Raw genomic sequence first — 20000 nt, forward strand, 5'->3', positions numbered from 1 at the left:
AGATAAGGATAAGCTAGGTTTGCGGAGCAGATGCTTCGCCGGGCTTGTATGCACTGAGGCGAGCACTATAGAGAGAGTGGGGGCAAAAAATATTCCCTTTGGCATTACGTCACTTTGAGGTTGATTTTGGAATAGAGTTACATCTTCATGATGTTAATAATTACTCCAATCATATGAAAAAGAAAATGTATTAGAAAAAAATGATAGTTTTGCGCAGTATGACCTCACCTGACCTCTCGTGCATACCCTTTCCTCAAACCTATCGAGAACCAATCTATTATAAATCACTTTAAACCTCACCCTTTCCCTGACTATGGCTTTTCCTAAACTTTCTCACTGCTTTTTTCAATAAATTTACTTTTTAATAATAATAATTTTTAATAATTTTATTTTTTAATAATAATGATTTTTAATAATTTTAATTTTTAAAATAATTTTCCTGCCTCACCCTAGTGTCAACCCGCTGGCCACGCGGTACCTGCTGGTATACTCGACACCAGATTTGTCTTCACGCCCCCCCCCCCCCCCCGCCCTCCTCTGCTTAGTCGTTTTTTGGTTTGTCTTGTCTTCTGGCGAGGACATTGGGGGTGAGTTGCGAGTAACGAGTAACGTAGACGAGTAACGAGTAACGTTGACGAGTAATATGGACTGGTTACATATACATATACATATTCACATAGACAAACGAGGGTTTCCAAATGCTGCTGGAGTAGACTAACTGTTTTTTTTATTCATACAGTGTTTATATATTTATGTAAAACGTATATATAAAATAATTTTACTGTCTATAGCAAAATTCCTGAACAAAGCTACTTTCTTTATTAAACAAGTCCAACATAATCTACATAAACACATAATTACGATTTTTTCTAGACTGTAAAAGGGGCAAGTGAAAAAAAAACATCGCCGCTAAAATGGATAAAATATACAACTAAACATCATATCTAACAACTGTAGCACGTGGAAGGCAAACAAAGGAATAACCAAACGTGCAAAAGGCTTGACAACCATTTGGTGGAGTCGCTTGTTATAAAGCCAGCAACCAAAATTGCACCGCCAGAGTGCAGTCCACCTAGGCACACAGACAGGACACTGCTGGTAACCAAAAGAGAATCAGAATTTGATCTTGATATACGAATGAAGTGATTTAGATACTTGCTGTGGTCTGTGATGTAAGGCCTACAATTTTACGTGCTACACTTATACAATCTAGCATGATAGAGCTTGAAGTTTAGGGGAGTTTACAAAATCCTTTTCCAAAATATACATTGTGGAGGTTTGTTGGCTGTTGCAGGGAATACTGATAGGCCTGGAATTCAGTGCTCACTGGAAGGAGGCAGCCAGTGGCATATGACTTTTCTGATTGTGACATTGTTTTTCAGAGACAAATATAATTTTTTTTATAATATCTTTTCTAATTATAACTCTGATCTTCATTTTTGGCACAAGCCTTTAGTTTCAAAGTTAACAACCCCACCTCCCCCTCCCCTTCCCTCCCCCATCCAGCAGACACAAGGGACCTGTGGGAAGATGACAAAAAACATTTAAAAGCTGGATATCTCTTCCTACATTAGTTACCTGCACAACATAGCATGTGCACAGCAATTGTGTCTGCCTCTGTGCTTAATGGCAGTGTGGTGAAAAGGTCAACTAAAAAACCTCTATGCATTTTCTTGCCAGATTGAGATTGATCTGGTTGCTCATTTGATAATAAATCTTCTGGGTGCATTGTTTATGTATATCTTGAACTGGAATCACTGTTATAAACACAGTCTTAAGTAAAGTTACTGAACTTTTCGGTGATGTTAAGTAAAGTTACTGAACTTTTCATTGATTTTCAGCAACATCAACTACGAGATTATTGTGATTGATGATGGGTCCCCAGACGGCACACTGGAAGTTGCAAAGAAGTTGCAAGAGATTTATGGGGAAGACAGAATTGTAAGTTTGTATTTGTTTTGTTTTTATTTTTATTTTATTTTTTACTCAGATATTCAGAGATGTCTATCCAGTATTTATCAAATACTCCTAAGAAAGGATGACGTAGTAGTAGTATGTTATTGATATATAGAGCAATATATTTAGCATACATTTCATATCATACCTGTTCACAACTTTCTGGATGCCATGTACAACACATTGAAAAGATAAGACATTCATATACATAGGTTGACATATATAAATTGACAATTTCTGAAACAAAAGTTCCTCTCAATTGCCTTTTCCCACAACAGGTTCTGCGGCCGAGAGCGAAGAAGCTGGGTCTAGGGACAGCATACATCCATGGCATAAAACATGCTACAGGAAACTATGTCATCATCATGGATGCTGATTTATCACACCATGTAAGGGAGAATCAACAATTTTCTGTCGTTGTGTCGTATATATATACTCAGGGTCTCGTTCTTATTTTTGTTTATCTTCCTTTGGTTCTATTTTACTACAAATATCAATTTAGGTTCTATTAATGTTTTTATTTATTTTTTATTAACTTCTTATTGAAAAAGAAATATGCTATTATGCCAATAATGTATGTAAAAGCCTTTCTTTAGGGTGATGATGACACTTCACACTCACACACACACACACACACACACACACACACACACACACACACACACACACACACACACACACACACACACACACACACAGACACACACACACTCTCTCTCTCTCTCTCTCTCTCTCTCTCTCTCTCTCTCTCATATGTGTTTGTCTGTCCCAATGGGTGTGCACACCACTTTTCCATAAATCTAGTCAACACAAAAAAAAAAAAAAAACTTGCTAACCGAACCCCATCTTCACAGCCCAAGTTCATTCCTGAGTTCATCAAGAAACAGAAGGAGGGCAAGTACGACGTGGTCTCCGGCACGCGGTACGTGGGGGACGGGGGAGTGTACGGATGGGACCTCAAGCGCAAGATCATCAGCCGAGGGGCCAACTACGTGACACAGGTCCTCCTCAGGCCCGGGGCATCGGACCTGACCGGATCCTTCAGGTAATCGCCAGCTGCCGACTGGTTTTTGGTAGCTCTTCTTCGTATTCTTCTTTGTCTTCGTCTTCTTCTTCTTCTTTGTCTTCGTCTTCGTCTTCGTCTTCTTCTTCTTCTTTGTCTTCGTCTTCGTCTTCGTGTTCGTGTTCGTCTTCGTCTTCGTCTTCTTCTTCTTTGTCTTCTTCTTCTTCTTCTTCTTCTTCTTCTTCTTCTTCATCTTTTTCTTCTTCTTTTTACTTTGATGACACCCCACTTAGTCTCATTGTCATCTGGCTCATCCCTGTTGATCTTAGCAACGTAATAGATGCTGGCTTGTTACCAAACTACATTGGAGCGTTAAAGTTCCGCAGAGAGTCCCGTTTCAGCATTCATCTGCTCTAAGCTCTGGCACAAGAAGTTTATAGGTCGAGGAGACCCCCTTTTCAGTATATACGAGTGCGGAGGTAGTCGTTTGTATTCAGAAGGTTAAAGTTTTGTTTGGATTATTTTAGAAGAGGAAAGAAGGTTTAGTTATGGCTTTTGGGTTTTTATTTGTGATGCTGAGTGACTGGTGGTGGCGTTAGTATTTCATTATTAGTAGTATTAGTATTCGTATTGGTATGGCTGTCATTAGTGTGATTATTATTGTTATTAGCAGCTGTGTTATTATTATTATTGTTGTTATTGATATTATTATTGATAATATTGTTATTATTGTTGTTGTTTCTGTTTTTGTTATTACCAATGTTATTATTGTTAATGTTGTTACTATTATTGTTATTATTACTGTTATTGGTAAATTGGTATTCTTCCGTAGGTTTAAATTCTTTGCATTTTATCTTACAAGGGGGAGAGGGATGTTTCACTATATCATTCAATAATAGTATACATATATTTACATTTGCACAAAATTATTTCTTTTCTGATTATATTCAGTCATTAGTATATAAGAAAAGATTTGTCTGATTTGACCACAGATTAAAATTTTACTTAGTGTGGTTAGTGTCTTTGTATGTATTTGCATCCTTGTTACTTTGAATTGAAAGAAGAAAAGATAGATGGATATATTTAATTAGCATAATCTGTTCATTTTCTTTTACTTTTACCATAGTTTTTCATAAAACGTAAAATGTTTAGCTGATAAGCTAATGATGCCCCCCACCCCCTAAAAAGCAGAAGGATTACGTGCTCTATATTTTTCTTTACTCTTTCCTATTCCTTTTTTCCTTCATTCAGTGCCAAGGGATTCATAATCCGAAGGTGAGCCATAGACGCCACACCATCCAGCTTTTCCCTCGTTTCTCGTGAGACGTTCAACAAAGTCTCGTTTCAGGCTCTACCGGAAGGAGGTGCTGCAGAAGCTGGTGGAGTCCTGTGTGAGCAAGGGCTACGTCTTCCAGATGGAGATGATCATTCGTGCGCGGCAGTTTGGCTACACCGTCGGAGAGGTGAGGGAAATTGGGGGCAAATACACGTCTCCAATCTAGGGGAGGGTTGTCTGCATGGTGCGGCCGAAACGAGTGGGAAGCATTGAGGGCAGAGATGGAGGGAGGCGTTGGTTTAGGGTTCGGGAGGGAGGGAGGGGGGATCAGGAAAGAAAGGAAGGAAGGAGGAAGGGAGACAGACCGAAGAGAGGAGTTATTTTCAGAGAGGGTCAGACACGAGCAGGAGACATTGAGGAAGGAAAAAAAAGATGGATGCGTATTGAGAGACCGAGCCAATTATTTTGTTTATGGTAGGGAAAAAGAATAAGAAATTTGTAAGGGAATGAAAAAATATGTATGCAATGAAGGTGAAAGTTAGTAATTTACTTATGCAGAAAGGGCCAGCTAGATATATGCATGAAAATTTTTATTAAATTTTGTCATCATCTATGAAAATAGATTAAAAAAAATTGATTGTCAGATATATAATTTTCCTCAGTTATATACAACATTGATGATAAGATTGTACGTGCAAAAGAGTAAGATGAGTCTGTAATACATATCTTCATATAGATATTTCTTTTCTTACAGGTTCCCATTAGCTTCGTCGACCGCGTCTACGGCGAGAGTAAGCTCGGAGGATCAGAAATCATTGGGTTCGTCAAAGGACTCCTCTACCTCTTTGCCACAACCTAAATCGGGATGGCGAGGGAGCCTTCCTTTGCCACTAAAACGGCATCGACTGAGAAGACGACTTTGCAGTATTAACAGGAATGGCAACAAGGAAGGGCTCGTACTTATGTGGATGGAAAGTGTGCTTAGGGTTGTTGAAGAGGGAACGTGTTCATTTCAAACATGAATTTTCACAAGGGAAGTATATCAGAATGATAAGAGGGTTGAAAGGCGTGGTCAGTTGGTTCATTCTTCGGGAGAAATATTTATGAGTGAGTGTATGTGTGTGCGTATGGACCTGTATATGATACGTGATTTTGCAGATGAAATTATTTTGATACAGAGTTTAGGGATAGATCTGGTGCCTTTTGAACTTGATGTATATTTCTGTTACTGACAAAAAAAAAAAAAAAAAAAAAAAAAAAAAGTGTATGTGTTTTTTTACATTTTTATAGTGAAGTAATATTGCTATATGTAAAAGATAAAACAAACATTCCAGTATGAATACTCTTATAAAGTATCAGTAACTGATAACTCGATGTCACTTGTTGTAATGTTAAATTATACTTGTTATAAATAAATACTAAATGCATCTATCTTCCTGCTCTCTCAGTACCCCCAGCTGTTTTGCTTAAAGATTGCTCCATTTTGAAGTATTGAAGGGAATGGGGAAGGTGGGAATAAAGGTAGTGGAAAGAGGATGGTTATGATAATGAAGTATGAGCAGCTAAGGAATAATGATTATGAAAATGATGACATTGTCTAATAACAGTGATAATGCAGATGATTATTAATAACAGAAATAATGATAAACATAAATCATAATATGATATTGAGCACAATGGTAAAATATAATATTGATAATAACAGCAAATAAATTAATGATGATAAAAACAATAACAATAATATTGAAACTAAAGGAGAAAATACCAAAACATTTACAAAGGAAAGATTGAAATAAAAGTCCATATTGGAAGTATTCGAAAGCAGAATATCGTGGAAAAAAACCTTTAGTACATATTTCTATCTTCTTTTCACTATATTTTTATATATTTCACTTCTTTGGTGGAGAACACACTTTGGGATTAATTACGGAAAGATGTGGGAGGAAAAAAAACAATGAGAAAAATCATCTTTATTTTGGCTAAATTATCAGCAATGAATAAGGATTGTAAAGCAAAAAAAAATACCCTCTCCAGTTTTTAAACACATACTACATATGCAATGACATATATTACTTTACATAAAAGCAGATTACAGTAACATACTAGAATGAAGCAAATGTTGAATACATGGAATCAAACCTACATTACTTTTGTGTAAGTTTAATAATCATATATAAACATTAACCTGTCGACACCGGAGTGAATATATACATGTACTCCCCCAGGGGCATGAGGGAAAGATAAGGATAAGCTAGGTTTGCGGAGCAGATGCTTCGCCGGGCTTGTATGCACCGAGGCAAGCACTATAGAGAGAGGGGGGGCAAAAAATATTCCATTTGGCATTACGTCACTTTGAGGTTGATTTTGGAATAGAGTTACAATCTTCATGATGTTAATAATTACTCCAATCATATGAAAAAGAAAATGTATTAGAAAAAAAATGATAGTTTTATGCAGTATGACCTCACCTGACCTCTCGTGCATACCCTTTCCTCAAACCTATCGAGAACCAAAATATTATAAATCACTTTAGACCTCACCCTTTCCCTGACTATGGCTTTTCCTAAACTTTCTCACTGCTTTTTTAATAAATTTACATTTTAATAATAATATTTTTTAATAATTTTAATCTTTAAAATAATTTTCCTGCCTCACCCTAGTGTCAACCCGCTGGCCACGCGGTACCTGCTGGTATACTCGACACCAGATTTGTCTTCACCCCCCCCCCCCGCCCTCTTCTGCTTAGTCGTTTTTTGGTTTGTCTTGTCTTCTGGCGAGGACATTGGGGGTGAGTTGCGAGTAACGAGTAACGTTGACGAGTAACGAGTAACGTTGACGAGTAATATGTACTCGTTGCATATACATATACATATTCATAGAGACACAAACGAGGGTTTCCAAATGCTGCTGGAGTAGACTAACTGTTTTTTATTCATACAGTGTTTATATATTTATGTAAAACGTATATACAAATATAATTTTACTGTCCATAACAAAATTCCGGAAGAAAGCTACTTTCTTTATTAAACAAGTCCAACATAATCTGCATAAACACATAATTACGATTTTTTTCTAGACTGTAAAAGGGGCAAGTGAGGAAAAAAAAACAAAAAAACATCACCGCTAAAACCGATAATATATACAACTAAACATCATATCTAACGTGGAAGGCAAACAAAGGAATAACCAAACGTGCAAAAGGCTTGACAACCATTTGGTGGAGTCGCTTGTTTATAAAGCCAGCAACCAAAATTGCACCGTCAGAGTGCAGTCCACCTAGGCACACAGACAGGACACTGCTGGTAACCAAAAGAGAATCAGAATTTGATCTTGATATACGAATGAAGTGATTTAGATACTTGGCGAGGTCTGTGATGTAAGGCCTACAATATTACGTGCTACCCATATACAATCTAGCATGATAGAGCTTGAAGTTTAGGGGAGTTTACAAAATCCTTTTCCAAAATATACATTGTGGAGGTTTATTGGCTGTTGCCGGGAATACTGATAGGCCTGGAATTTCGTGCTCATTGGAAGGAGGCAACCAGTGGCATATGACTTTTCTGATTGTGACATTGTTTTTTAGAGACAAATATCAATTTTTTATCATATCTTTTCTAATTAGTATAACTCTGATCTTCATTTTTGGCACAAGCCTTTAGTTTCAAAGTTAACAACCTCCCCACCCCACCTCCCCCTCCCTCCCCCATCCAGCAGACACAAGGGACCTGTGGGAAGATGACAAAAAACATTTAAAAGCTGGATATCTCTTCCTACATTAGTTACCTGCACAACATAGCATGTGCACAGCAATTGTGGCTGCCTGCTTAACCCAATGATGACAGTGTGTCACACCCGTGTGACACAGCAAAGTGCCTGATGACGGGGCAACACACCTGTGTGACGTCCCCGAAGCGATATTGCATAGGCCTGGCGTAGGGGGTTGCCACTTCTAGCCGGGCCCGTCGGGATTGGGTTAATGGCAGTGTGGTGAAAAGGTCAACCTGTGTTTTCTTGCCGGATTGAGATTGATCTGGTTGCTCATTTGATGATAAATCTTCTGGGTGCATTGTTTATGTATATCTTGAACTGGAATCACTGTTATAAACACAGTGTTGAGTAAAGTTACTGAACTTTTCTTTGATTTTCAGCAACATCAACTACGAGATTATCGTGATTGATGATGGGTCCCCAGACGGCACACTGGAAGTTGCAAAGAAGTTGCAAGAGATTTATGGGGAAGACAGAATTGTAAGTTTGTATTTGTTCTGTTTTTATTTTTATTTTATTTTTTAATCAGATATTCAGAGATATCTATCCAGTATTTATCAAATACTCTTAAGAAAGGATGACGTAGTAGTAGTATGTTATTGATATATAGAGCAATATATTTAGCATTCATTGCATATCATACCTGTTCACAACTCTCTGGATGCTATGTTCAACACATTGAAAAGATAAGACAATCATATACATAGGTTGACATATATAAATAGACAATTTCTGAAACTAAAGTTCCTCTCAATTGCCTTTTCCCACAACAGGTTCTGCGGCCGAGAGCGAAGAAGCTGGGCCTAGGAACAGCATACATCCATGGCATAAAACATGCTACAGGAAACTATGTCATCATCATGGATGCTGATTTATCACACCATGTAAGGGAGAATCAACAATTTTCTGTCGTTGTGTCGTATATATATACTCAGGGTCTTGTTCTTATTTTTGTTTATCTTCCTTCGGTTCTATTTTACTACAAATATCAATCTAGGTTCTATTAATGTTTTTATTTTTTATTAAGTTTTTATTGAAAGAGAAATATGCTATTATGCCAATAATGCATGTAAAAGCCTTTCTTTAGGGTGAAGATGACATTTAATACACACACTCTCTCTCTCTCTCTATCTATCTCTCTCTCTCTCATGTGTTTGTCTTTCCCAATGGGTGTGCACACCACTTTTCCATAAATCTAGTCAACACACACACACACACACACACACACACACACACACACACACACACACACACACACACACACACACACACACACACACACACACACACACACACACACACAAAAAAAAAAAAAAAAAAAAAAAACCCTGCTAACCGAACCCCATCTTCACAGCCCAAGTTCATTCCTGAGTTCATCAAGAAACAGAAGGAGGGCAAGTACGACGTGGTCTCCGGCACGCGGTACGTAGGGGACGGGGGAGTGTACGGATGGGACCTCAAGCGCAAGATCATCAGCCGAGGGGCCAACTACGTGACACAGGTCCTCCTCAGGCCCGGGGCATCGGACCTGACTGGATCCTTCAGGTAATCGCCAGCTGCCGACTGGTTCGTGGTAGCTCTTCTTCGTCTTCTTCTTTGTCTTCTTCTTTATCTTCGTCTTCTTCTTCTTTGTCTTCTTCTTCTTCTTCTTTGTTTTCGTCTTCTTCTTCTTCTTTGTCTTCGTCTTCTTCTTCGTCTTCTTCTTCGTCTTCTTCTTTGTCTTCTTCTTCGTCTTCGTCTTCTTCTTCTTCTTTGTCTTCGTCTTCTTCTTCTTCTTCTTCTTTGTCTTCTTCTTCTTTGTCTTCGTCCTCTTCTTCTTCTTCGTCTTCTTCTTCTTCTTTTGACTTTGATGACACCCCACTTAGTCTCATTGTCATCTGGCTCATCTCTATTGATCTTCGCAACGTAATAGATGCTGGCTTGTTATTACCAGACCACATTGGAGCAGTTAAAGTTCCGCAGAGAGTCCCATTTCAGCATTCATCTGCTCTAAGCTCTGGCACAAGAAGTTTATAGGTCAAGGAGACCCCCTTTTCAGTATATACGAGTGCGGTGGTAGTCGTTTGTATTCAGAAGGTTAAAGTTTTGTTTGGATTATTTTAGAAGAGGAAAGAAGGTATAGTTATGGCTTTTGGGTTTTTATTTGTGATGCTGAGTGACTGGTGGTGGCGTTAGTATTTCATTATTAGTAGTATTAGTATTCGTATTGGTATGGCTGTCATTAGTGTGATTATTATTGTTATTAGCAGCTGTGTTACTATTATTATTGTTGTTATTAATATTATTATTGATTATATTGTTATTATTGTAGTTGTTGTTTCTATTTTTGTTATTATCATTATTATTAATGTCATTATTATTGTTATTATTGTTAATGTTATTATGTTACTATTACTGTTATTCATAAATTGGTATTCATCTGTAGGTGTAAAATCTTTGCATTTTATCTTACAAGGGGGAGGGGGTTGTTTCACTTCATTATGCAGTAATAGTATACATTTATTTACATTTGCACAAAATTATTTCTTTTCTGATTATATTCAGTCATTAGTATATGAAAAAGTCTTGCCAGATTTGACCAGAAATAAACAGTTTACTTAGAGTGTGTTTAGTGTCTTTGTATGTATTGACATCCTTATTAGACACCACACCATCCAACTTATCCCACGTTTCTCGCAAGACGTTCAACAAAGTCTCGTTTCAGGCTCTACCGGAAGGAGGTGCTACAGAAGCTGGTGGAGTCCTGTGTGAGCAAGGGCTACGTCTTCCAGATGGAGATGATCATTCGTGCGCGGCAGTTTGGCTACACCGTCGGAGAGGTGAGGGAAATTGGGGGCAAATACACGTCTCCAATCTAGGGGAGGCTTGTCTGCATGGTGCGGCCGAAACGAGTGGGAAGTATTGAGGGCAGAGATGGAGGGAGCCGTTGGTTTAGGGGTCGGGGGGGAGGGGGGGGGGAGATCAGGAAAAGTTCAACATGACTAATGCAAAGGGAGGGATGAAGACAGACCGAAGAGAGGAGTTATTTTCAGAGAGGGTCAGACACGAGCAGGAGACATTGAGGAAGGAAAAAAAGATGGATGCGTATTGAGAGACCGAGTCAATTATTTGTATGTGGTAGGGAAAAAGAATAAGAAATTTGTAAGGGAATGAAAAAATATGTATGCAATGAAGCTGAAAGGGCCAGCTAGGTATATGCATGAACATTTTTATTAAATTTTGTCATCATCAATGAAAATAGATTAAAAAAATTATTGTTAGAAAAAATTATAATTTTCCACAGTTATATACAATATTGATGAGTCTGTAATATATATCTTTATATAGATATTTCTTTTCTTACAGGTTCCCATTAGCTTCGTCGACCGCGTCTACGGCGAGAGTAAGCTCGGAGGATCAGAAATCATTGGGTTCGTCAAAGGACTCCTCTACCTCTTTGCCACAACCTAAATCAGGATGGTAAGGGAGCCTTCCTTCGCCACTAAAACGGCATCGACTGAGAAGACGACTTCGCAGTATTAACAGGAATGGCAACAAGGAAAGGCTCGTACTTATGTGGGTGGAAAGTGTGCTTAGGGTTGTTGAAGAGGGAACATGTTCATTTGAAACATGAATTTTCACAAGGGAAGTATATCAGAACGATAAGAGGGTTGAAAGGCGTGGTCGGTCGGTTCGTTCTTCGGGAGAAATATTTATGAGTGAGTGTATGTGTGTGTGTATGGACCTGTATATGATACGTGATTTTGCAGATGAAATTATTTTGATACAGAGTTTAGGGATAGATCTGGTGCCTTTTGAACTTGATGTATATTTCTGTTACTGACCAAAAAAAAAACAAAAAAACAAAAAAAAAATGTATGTGTTTTTTTACATTTTTATAGTGAAGTAATATTGCTATATGTAAAAGACAAAACAAACATTCCAGTATGAATACTCTTATAAAGTATCAGTAACTGATAACTCGATGTCACTTGTTGTAATGTTAAATTATACTTGTTATAAATAAATACTAAATGCATCTTCCTGCTCTCTCAGTAACCCCAGCTGTTTTGCTTCGAGATTTCTCCATTTTGAAGTATTGAAGGGAATGGGGAAGGTGGAAATAAAGGGAGTGGAAAGAGGATGGTTATGATAATGAAGTATGAGCAGCTAAGGAATAATGATTATGAAAATGATGACATTGTCTAATAATAACAATAATAATGCTGATATTAATAACAGAAATAATGATAACTATAAATCATAATATGATATTGAGCACAATGGTAAAATATAATGATAATAACAGCAAATGAACTAATGACTATAAGAACAGTTACAATAATAATGAAACTAAAGGAGAAAATACCAAAACATTTACGAAGGAAAGACTGAAATAAAAGTCCATATTGGAAATATTCGAAAGCAGAATATCGTGGAAAAAAAACCTTTAGTACATATTTCTGTCTTCTTTTCACTATATTTTTATATATTTCACTTCTTTGGTGGAGAACACACTTTGGGATTTATTACGAAAAGATGTGGGTGGAAAAAAAAAACAATGAGAAAAATCATCTTTATTTTGGCTAAATTATCAGAAATGAATAAGGATTGTAAAGCAAAACAATACCCTCTCCAGTTTTTAAACACATACATAGGCAATGACACACATTACTTTACATAAAAGCAGATTACAGTAATATACTAGAATGAAGCACATGTTGAATACATGGAATCAAACCTACATACTTTACTTTTGTGTAAGTTTAATAATCACATATAAACATTAACCTGTCGACACCGGAGTGAATATATACATGTACTCCCCCAGGGGCATGAGGGAAAGATAAGGATAAGCTAGGTTTGCGGAGCAGATGCTTCGCCGGGCTTGTATGCACTGAGGCAAGCACTATAGAGAGAGGGGGGCAAAAAATATTCCCTTTGGCATTACGTCACTTTGAGGTTGATTTTGGAATAGAGTGACAATCTTCATGATGTTAATAATTACTCCAATCATATGAAAAAGAAAATGTATTAGAAAAAAATGATAGTTTTACGCAGTATGACCTCTCCTGACCTCTCGTGCATACCCTTTCCTCAAACCTATCGGGAACCAATCTATTATAAATCACTTTAGACCTCACCCTTTCCCTGACTATGCCTTTTCCTAAACTTTCTCACTGCTTTTTTAATAATTCTACTTTTTAATAATAATAATTTTTAATAATTCTAATTTTTAAAATGATTTTCCTGCTTCACCCTAGTGTCAACCCGCTGGCCACGTGGTACCTGCTGGTATACTCGACACCAGATTTGTCTTCACGCCCCCCCCCCCCCGCCCTCTTCTGTTTAGTCGTTTTTTGGTTTGTCTTCTGGCGAGGACATTGGGGATGGGTTGCGAGTAACGAGTAACGTTGACGAGTAATATGGACTGGTTACATATACATATACATATTCATATAGACAAACGAGGGTTTCCAAATGCTGCTGGAGTAGACTAATTGTTTTTTATTCATACAGTGTTTATATATTTATGTAAAACGTATATACAAATATAATTTTACTGTCCATAGCAAAATTCTGGAAGAAAGCTACTTTCTTTATTAAACAAGTCCAACATAATTTACATAAACAGATAATAACGATCTTTTCTAGACTGTAAAAGGGTCAAGTGAGGAAAAAAACAAAAACATCTCCGCTAAAATGGATAATATATACAACTAAACATCATATCTAACAACTGTAGCACGTGGAAGGCAAACAAAGGAATAACCAAACGTGCAAAAGGATTGACAACCATTTGGTGGAATCGCTTGTTTATAAAGCCAGCAACCAAAATTGCGCCCCGTTTTAGGTTAACTATAACTCAAGTACACATGTTCAACATACATTTTTAAGTACTTTTTATGAAATATAATTCTTTTTTATTTTTAATTTCTGAAAATGGCTTTTCGTTCGTGAATGTTCTACAATAGTCGCCTTGTCTTGATTATTATAAAATGGTCTAAAGTTTCAGCATTAATCAAATTGTTCCTCGATTTATATACAAATAATATTTACAGATGGAAAATGTGACATTATGCACGACATAGATTTCAAAGTGACGGCTGATGACAAAGTGATAGATTGGTGATCATACCTGATAATTAACAGGTTGATGATGATAAGTAATTCAATCATTTAGACATATTGCCTTCAGAGGGAGTCGACAACCTCTCCCGCGTTTCTTCGCCATCTTAAAGAAAACGAAAAAGGAAAAGAAGAAAAAACATAAACAAAAGAGGAAAAAGAAGAAGAAAAAAAAAAACACGAAAAAGATAGAGAGAGGAAAAAACTAAAAACAAAACAAAACAGCAGAAGCCATTTAAAACAAATGAAATATCTATCCCTCATTAAGTGACAAAAAGGTGATCGATCCTCCACGCATCCGAAGTCACGTTTCGACACAAACACGAACACACTTTCGCGCCTTTTTCCCGCCCTTTTTTCGTCCTCCAGTGACGTCATCTCTTCAGTCAGTGGTCTACGCCGTTGACGTCTTCAAAATCCTTGAATTCTGTTGGTGGTGGTGACATTACGGGTGTGAAAAGAATAACAAGGTATGCAATAGTCAACATCATACTAACAGGCGAGGGAGTAAATTATATGTATCACGGTGACAAGAGTGAAAATGCGATAAAAGACTGTGACATTTTGGGTAAGAACTAGATTCGTCTTTATTACTTCAATTCTTTTATATAACTATACTATTTTTTTTATTATTTGTTGGTCATAATCGTGGAATATTCAGTAATATAATATCTTCCAGAAACAACTTTGGTTCTCATTATTGCTATTATTATTATTTTTGTAATAATTGATTTTAGGTATTGTTTTATTCAATTAAATATTACTATCATTATATGCAATATCATCAATATCGTATCACTCATTTTTATTTCAAATGACAAAACCTATTTTTTTATTCTACATTTACCAAACACGTTTTATTCTATCCATCATTATAATCCAAATTCATAAAAAAAAACAATACTAACCTTTTTTTCTGCTCGTAATACGCAAGAGCACACAGGTACAGGTAAGCATATTGCTTCTGTGTGGAAAACAAAACAACAGTTACTGAGTAAAGACAGTGTAATTAACTGAAGCATATCATCCACATATATCACAATCCTAAACTTACCTACCCTCCTCAACCCCTCCCCCCCCGCCCAAAAACCCTGCTCTACCCCCCCCCCCTCCTCCCTGTATCTGTAGCATGTTCATCTTATATCCTACCCGTATCTGAACCAAATCCATCCTACATCCTACCCGTATCTGAACCAAGTCCCTCCTACATCCTACCCGTATCTGAACCAAGTCCCTCCTACATCCTACCCGTATCTGAACCAAGTCCCTCCTACATCCTACCCGTATCTGAACCAAGTCCCTCCTACATCCTACCCGTATCTGAACCAAGTCCCTCCTACATCCCACCCGTATCTGAACCAAGTCCCTCCTACATCCTACCCGTATCTGAACCAAGTCCCTCCTACATCCTACCTGTATCTGAACCAAGTCCCTCCTACATCCTACCCGTATCTGAACCAAGTCCCTCCTACATCCTACCTGTATCTGAACCAAGTCCCTCCTACATCCTACCCGTATCTGAACCATGCTCACCCTACATCCTACCCGTATCTGAACCAAGTCCCTCCTACATCCTACCCGTATCTGAACCAAGTCCCTCCTACATCCTACCCGTATCTGAACCAAGTCCCTCCTACATCCTACCCGTATCTGAACCATGCTCACCCTACATCCTACCCGTATCTGAACCAAGTCCATCCTACATCCTACCCGTATCTGAACCAAGTCCCTCCTACATCCTACCCGTATCTGAACCAAGTCCATCCTACATCCTACCTGTGTCTGAACCATGTTCATCCTACATCCTACCCGTATCTGAACTAAGTCCATCCTAAATCCTACCCGTATCTGAACCAAGTCCATCCCACATCCTACCCGTATCTGAACCAAGTCCCTCCTACATCCTACCCATATCTGAACCAAGTCCCTCCTACATCCTACCCGTATCTGAACCAAGTCCCTCCTACATCCTACCCGTATCTGAACCAAGTCCCTCCTACATCCTACCCATATCTGAACCATGCTCACTTTACATCCTACCCGTATCTGAACCAAGTCCCTCCTACATCCTACCCATATCTGAACCAAGTCCCTCCTACATCCTACCCATATCTGAACCATGCTCACTTTACATCCTACCCGTATCTGAACCAAGTCCCTCCTACATCCTACCCGTATCTGAACCAAGTCCCTCCTACATCCTACCCGTATCTGAACCATGCTCACCTTACATCCTACCCGTATCTGAACCAAGTCCCTCCTACATCCTACCCGTATCTGAACCAAGTCCCTCCTACATCCTACCCGTATCTGAACCATGCTCACCTTACATCCTACCCGTATCTGAACCAAGTCCCTCCTACATCCTACCCGTATCTGAACCATGCTCACCTTACATCCTACCCGTATCTGAACCAAGTCCCTCCTACATCCTACCCGTATCTGAACCAAGTCCATCCTACATCCTACCCGTATCTGAACCAAGTCCCTCCTACATCCTACCCGTATCTGAACCAAGTCCCTCCTACATCCTACCCGTATCTGAACCATGCTCACTTTACATCCTACCCGTATATGAACCAAGTCCCTCCTACATCCTACCCGTATCTGAACCAAGTCCCTCCTACATCCTACCCGTATCTGAACCATGCTCACTTTACATCCTACCCGTATATGAACCAAGTCCCTCCTACATCCTACCCGTATCTGAACCAAGTCCCTCCTACATCCTACCCATATCTGAACCATGCTCACTTTACATCCTACCCGTATATGAACCAAGTCCCTCCTACATCCTACCCGTATCTGAACCAAGTCCCTCCTACATCCTACCCGTATCTGAACCATGCTCACCTTACATCCTACCCGTATCTGAACCAAGTCCCTCCTACATCCTACCCGTATCTGAACCAAGTCCACCCTACATCCCACCCGTATCTGAACCAAGTCCCTCCTACATCCTACCCGTATCTGAACCAAGTCCCTCCTACATCCTACCTGTATCTGAACTATGTCCATCCCACATCCTACCCGTATCTGAACCAAGTCCCTCCTACATCCTACCCGTATCTGAACTATGTCCATCCCACATCCTACCCGTATCTGAACCAAGTCCCTCCTACATCCTACCCGTATCTGAACCAAGTCCCTCCTACATCCTACCCGTATCTGAACCAAGTCCACCCTACATCCCACCCGTATCTGAACCAAGTCCCTCCTACATCCTACCCGTATCTGAACCAAGTCCCTCCTACATCCTACCCGTATCTGAACCAAGTCCATCCTACATCCTACCCGTATCTGAACCAAGTCCCTCCTACATCCCACCCGTATCTGAACCAAGTCCCTCCTACATCCTACCCGTATCTGAACCAAGTCCCTCCTACATCCTACCCGTATCTGAACTATGTCCATCCCACATCCTACCCGTATCTGAACCAAGTCCCTCCTACATCCTACCCGTATCTGAACCAAGTCCCTCCTACATCCTACCCGTATCTGAACCAAGTCCCTCCTACATCCTACCCGTATCTGAACCAAGTCCCTCCTACATCCTACCCGTATCTGAACCAAGTCCCTCCTACATCCTACCCGTATCTGAACCATGCTCACCCTACATCCTACCCGTATCTGAACCAAGTCCCTCCTACATCCTACCCGTATCTGAACCAAGTCCCTCCTACATCCTACCCGTATCTGAACCAAGTCCCTCCTACATCCTACCCGTATCTGAACCAAGTCCCTCCTACGTCCTACCCGTATCTGAACTAAGTCCATCCCACATCCTACCCGTATCTGAACCAAGTCCATCCTACATCCTACCTGTGTCTGCACCATGTTCATCCTGCAGTTCCTCATCTTCAACACGCAGTCATAGATGTTAACGGCATTTCCTTCGTCCAGCTCCTGCATGATGTTGTGTAGGCCTATCAAGGTGCCCGTGCGACCCACTCCGGCGCTGTGGGAGTGAGGGAGGAGTGGAGGTGAGTGGAGTGAGGGAGGAGGGGGAGGGGAGTGAGGGAGGAGGGGGGAGGGGAGTGAGGGAGGAGTGGGGAATGGAGTGGAATGGATGGGATTGAAGTGAGGGAGGAGGGGGGGAGGGGAAGGGGAGTGAGGGAGGAGAGGGGAGGGGGAGTGAGGGAGGAGAGGGGAATGGAGTGGAATGGAGTGGAATGGATGGGATTGAAGTGAGGAAGGAGGGGTGAGGGGAGGGAGGAGAGGGGAGTGGGTGTAAGGGGTATGAGGCAAAAGGAGGGGAGTGAGGGAGGAGTGAGGGAGGGAAGGGGAGTGGAGTGGATGGATGGGAGGGGAGTGAGGGAGGAGAGGGGAGGGGAGTGGGTGGGAAGTCAGTAGAGTGATGAGATGGGAGAGCGGGGAGTGAAGTAGAGTAAGGGAACGGCGGAGAGGAGTTGAGTGGAGTAGAGTGAAGGAACGGGAGAGAAGGTAATGGATGGAATAGGAGGAGAGGAGTTGAATGGATGGGAAGGGAGTGAGAGAGGAAAGGGGAGTGGGTTAGAATGAGGGGAAAAGCGGAGAGGAGTATGGAGTAGAGTGAGGGACCGGAGGAGAGAATTTGAAGAAAGGGGAGGGAGTTGATTAGATTGAGAGGGCGTGGGGGGGAGTGCAGAGGAGTGAAGTAAAGGGCGGCGGTGGAGTAGAGTGGAATGGAGCGAGGTGGAGTGTGAGCGAGGTGGAGTAGAGATGAAGTAGGAATGTGAGTATCTGGATTGGCCATTTTTTGTGTGTGAATTTTGAAGCTCGGAGACAAAAGAAAAATACGAGACAGTTATTAGGAATGACTAATATTTTGTGTGCGTTTGTTCGTTTGTATTTGTCCTCTTTCTCTCTCTTTCTCTCTCTCTCTCTCTCTCTCTCTCTCTCTTTCTCTCTCTCTCTCTCTCTCTCTCTCTTTCTCCCTCTCTCTTTTTCTTTCTCTCTCTCCTCTCTCTCTCTCTCTCTCTCTCTCTCTCTCTCTCTCTCTCTCTCTCTCTCTCTCTCTCTCTCTCTCTCTCTCTATCTCTCTCCCTCCCTCCCTTTCTCTCTTCCACTCTCCCTCTCACTTCCATCTCTTCCCCCTCCTCCTACTACCAACCTCTTTCCTTCCCTTCCCACCCCATTCCCCCAAAACACCACCCTAACCCCCTCTACCCCCTCCCCCCGCCGCCGAAGTCCTCACTTACCCCCTTTACCCCCTCTACCAGCCCCTCCTAACCCCCCTCCCCCCTCCCCCCGCCGCCGAAGTCCTCACTTATCCCCTCTACCACCCCCTCCTAACCCCCCTTCCCAACCCCCCACCCCCCCTCTACCCCCCCTCACCTGCAATGGACGATCACGGGGAATTCCCCGAGGGCGAAGATGATCCTCAGAGTCGTCACGAAGGAAACGAGGTCGTGCGGAGACGCCGGGCAACCCATGTCAGGCCAACCGACGAACTGGTAGTGGAGGCAGCTACGTTGGTCGTCTCCCTAAAGGGGGGTGTGGGGGTTGGGGTTTGAGGTTGGGGTTGGGGTTGGGGAGGAGGAGGAGGGGGGTATGTGAGGGAGGGTGAGGGAGGGAAGGGTGGAGGGGGACGGAAGGGTGGAGGGGGAGGGTGAGGGATGAGGGGTGGAGGGGGAGGGAGAGGGGAGAGGGTGTAAAAGGGGGAGGAAGGGAGGGGTGGAAGGGGTACGAGAGGAAGGGTGAGGGGGAGGGAAGGGTGGAAGGGGGAAAGGGGTGAGGTTGTAGAAGGGGGAGGGAGGGAGGGGTGGAGGGGGAGGGAAGGGTGGTGGAGGAGGAGGAGGAGGAGGAGGAGGAGGAGGAGGAGGAGGAGGAGGAGGAGGAGGAGGAGGAAGAGGAGGAGGAGGAGGATGAAGAGGAAGGAGAATGGGAGGAGGAGGAGGAGGAGGG

At 41.0% G+C, this 20000-nt stretch overlaps 3 protein-coding genes across 3 annotated transcripts in view; 2 read left to right on the plus strand and 1 right to left on the minus strand.

The window, feature by feature from the left end:
- Positions 1–1841: 1841 nt before the first annotated feature.
- LOC147471217 (dolichol-phosphate mannosyltransferase subunit 1) lies at positions 1842–5667 on the plus strand (the record flags this gene model as incomplete). Its single annotated transcript, XM_086539499.1, is given in 5 exon segments — positions 1842–1941; positions 2235–2345; positions 2811–3001; positions 4308–4422; positions 4990–5667. Coding segments are annotated over 5 exon segments (622 nt in total), but the record flags the coding sequence as incomplete, so codon positions are not given.
- Positions 5668–8214: 2547 nt separating this feature from the next.
- On the plus strand, positions 8215–12027 carry LOC122257857 (dolichol-phosphate mannosyltransferase subunit 1-like). The gene is made up of 6 exons (XM_086539465.1): positions 8215–8220; positions 8361–8486; positions 8780–8890; positions 9361–9551; positions 10711–10825; positions 11352–12027. Exons 1-6 carry the CDS (start codon positions 8215–8217, stop codon positions 11454–11456), a joined length of 654 nt encoding a protein of 217 aa, XP_086395591.1. The 3' UTR covers positions 11457–12027.
- Positions 12028–12549: 522 nt separating this feature from the next.
- The window catches only part of LOC147471218 (receptor-type tyrosine-protein phosphatase O-like), an 8480-nt gene continuing 1029 nt past the window's right edge, over positions 12550–20000 (minus strand). Inside the window, exons 3-6 of the mRNA XM_086539500.1 lie at positions 19431–19579; positions 17937–18072; positions 15023–15078; positions 12550–14541 (exon numbers count right to left, since the gene is read on the minus strand). Of these exons, the coding sequence (XP_086395626.1) occupies positions 14526–14541; positions 15023–15078; positions 17937–18072; positions 19431–19579 (357 nt within the window). The 3' untranslated portion in view covers positions 12550–14525. The remainder of the gene's footprint in view (positions 14542–15022; positions 15079–17936; positions 18073–19430; positions 19580–20000) is intronic.

The sequence above is a fragment of the Penaeus japonicus genome, unplaced genomic scaffold (assembly GCF_977035675.1).
Source record: "Penaeus japonicus unplaced genomic scaffold, GWHDUDI00000001_assembly GWHDUDI00000009, whole genome shotgun sequence".
Taxonomy (NCBI): domain Eukaryota; kingdom Metazoa; phylum Arthropoda; class Malacostraca; order Decapoda; family Penaeidae; genus Penaeus; species Penaeus japonicus.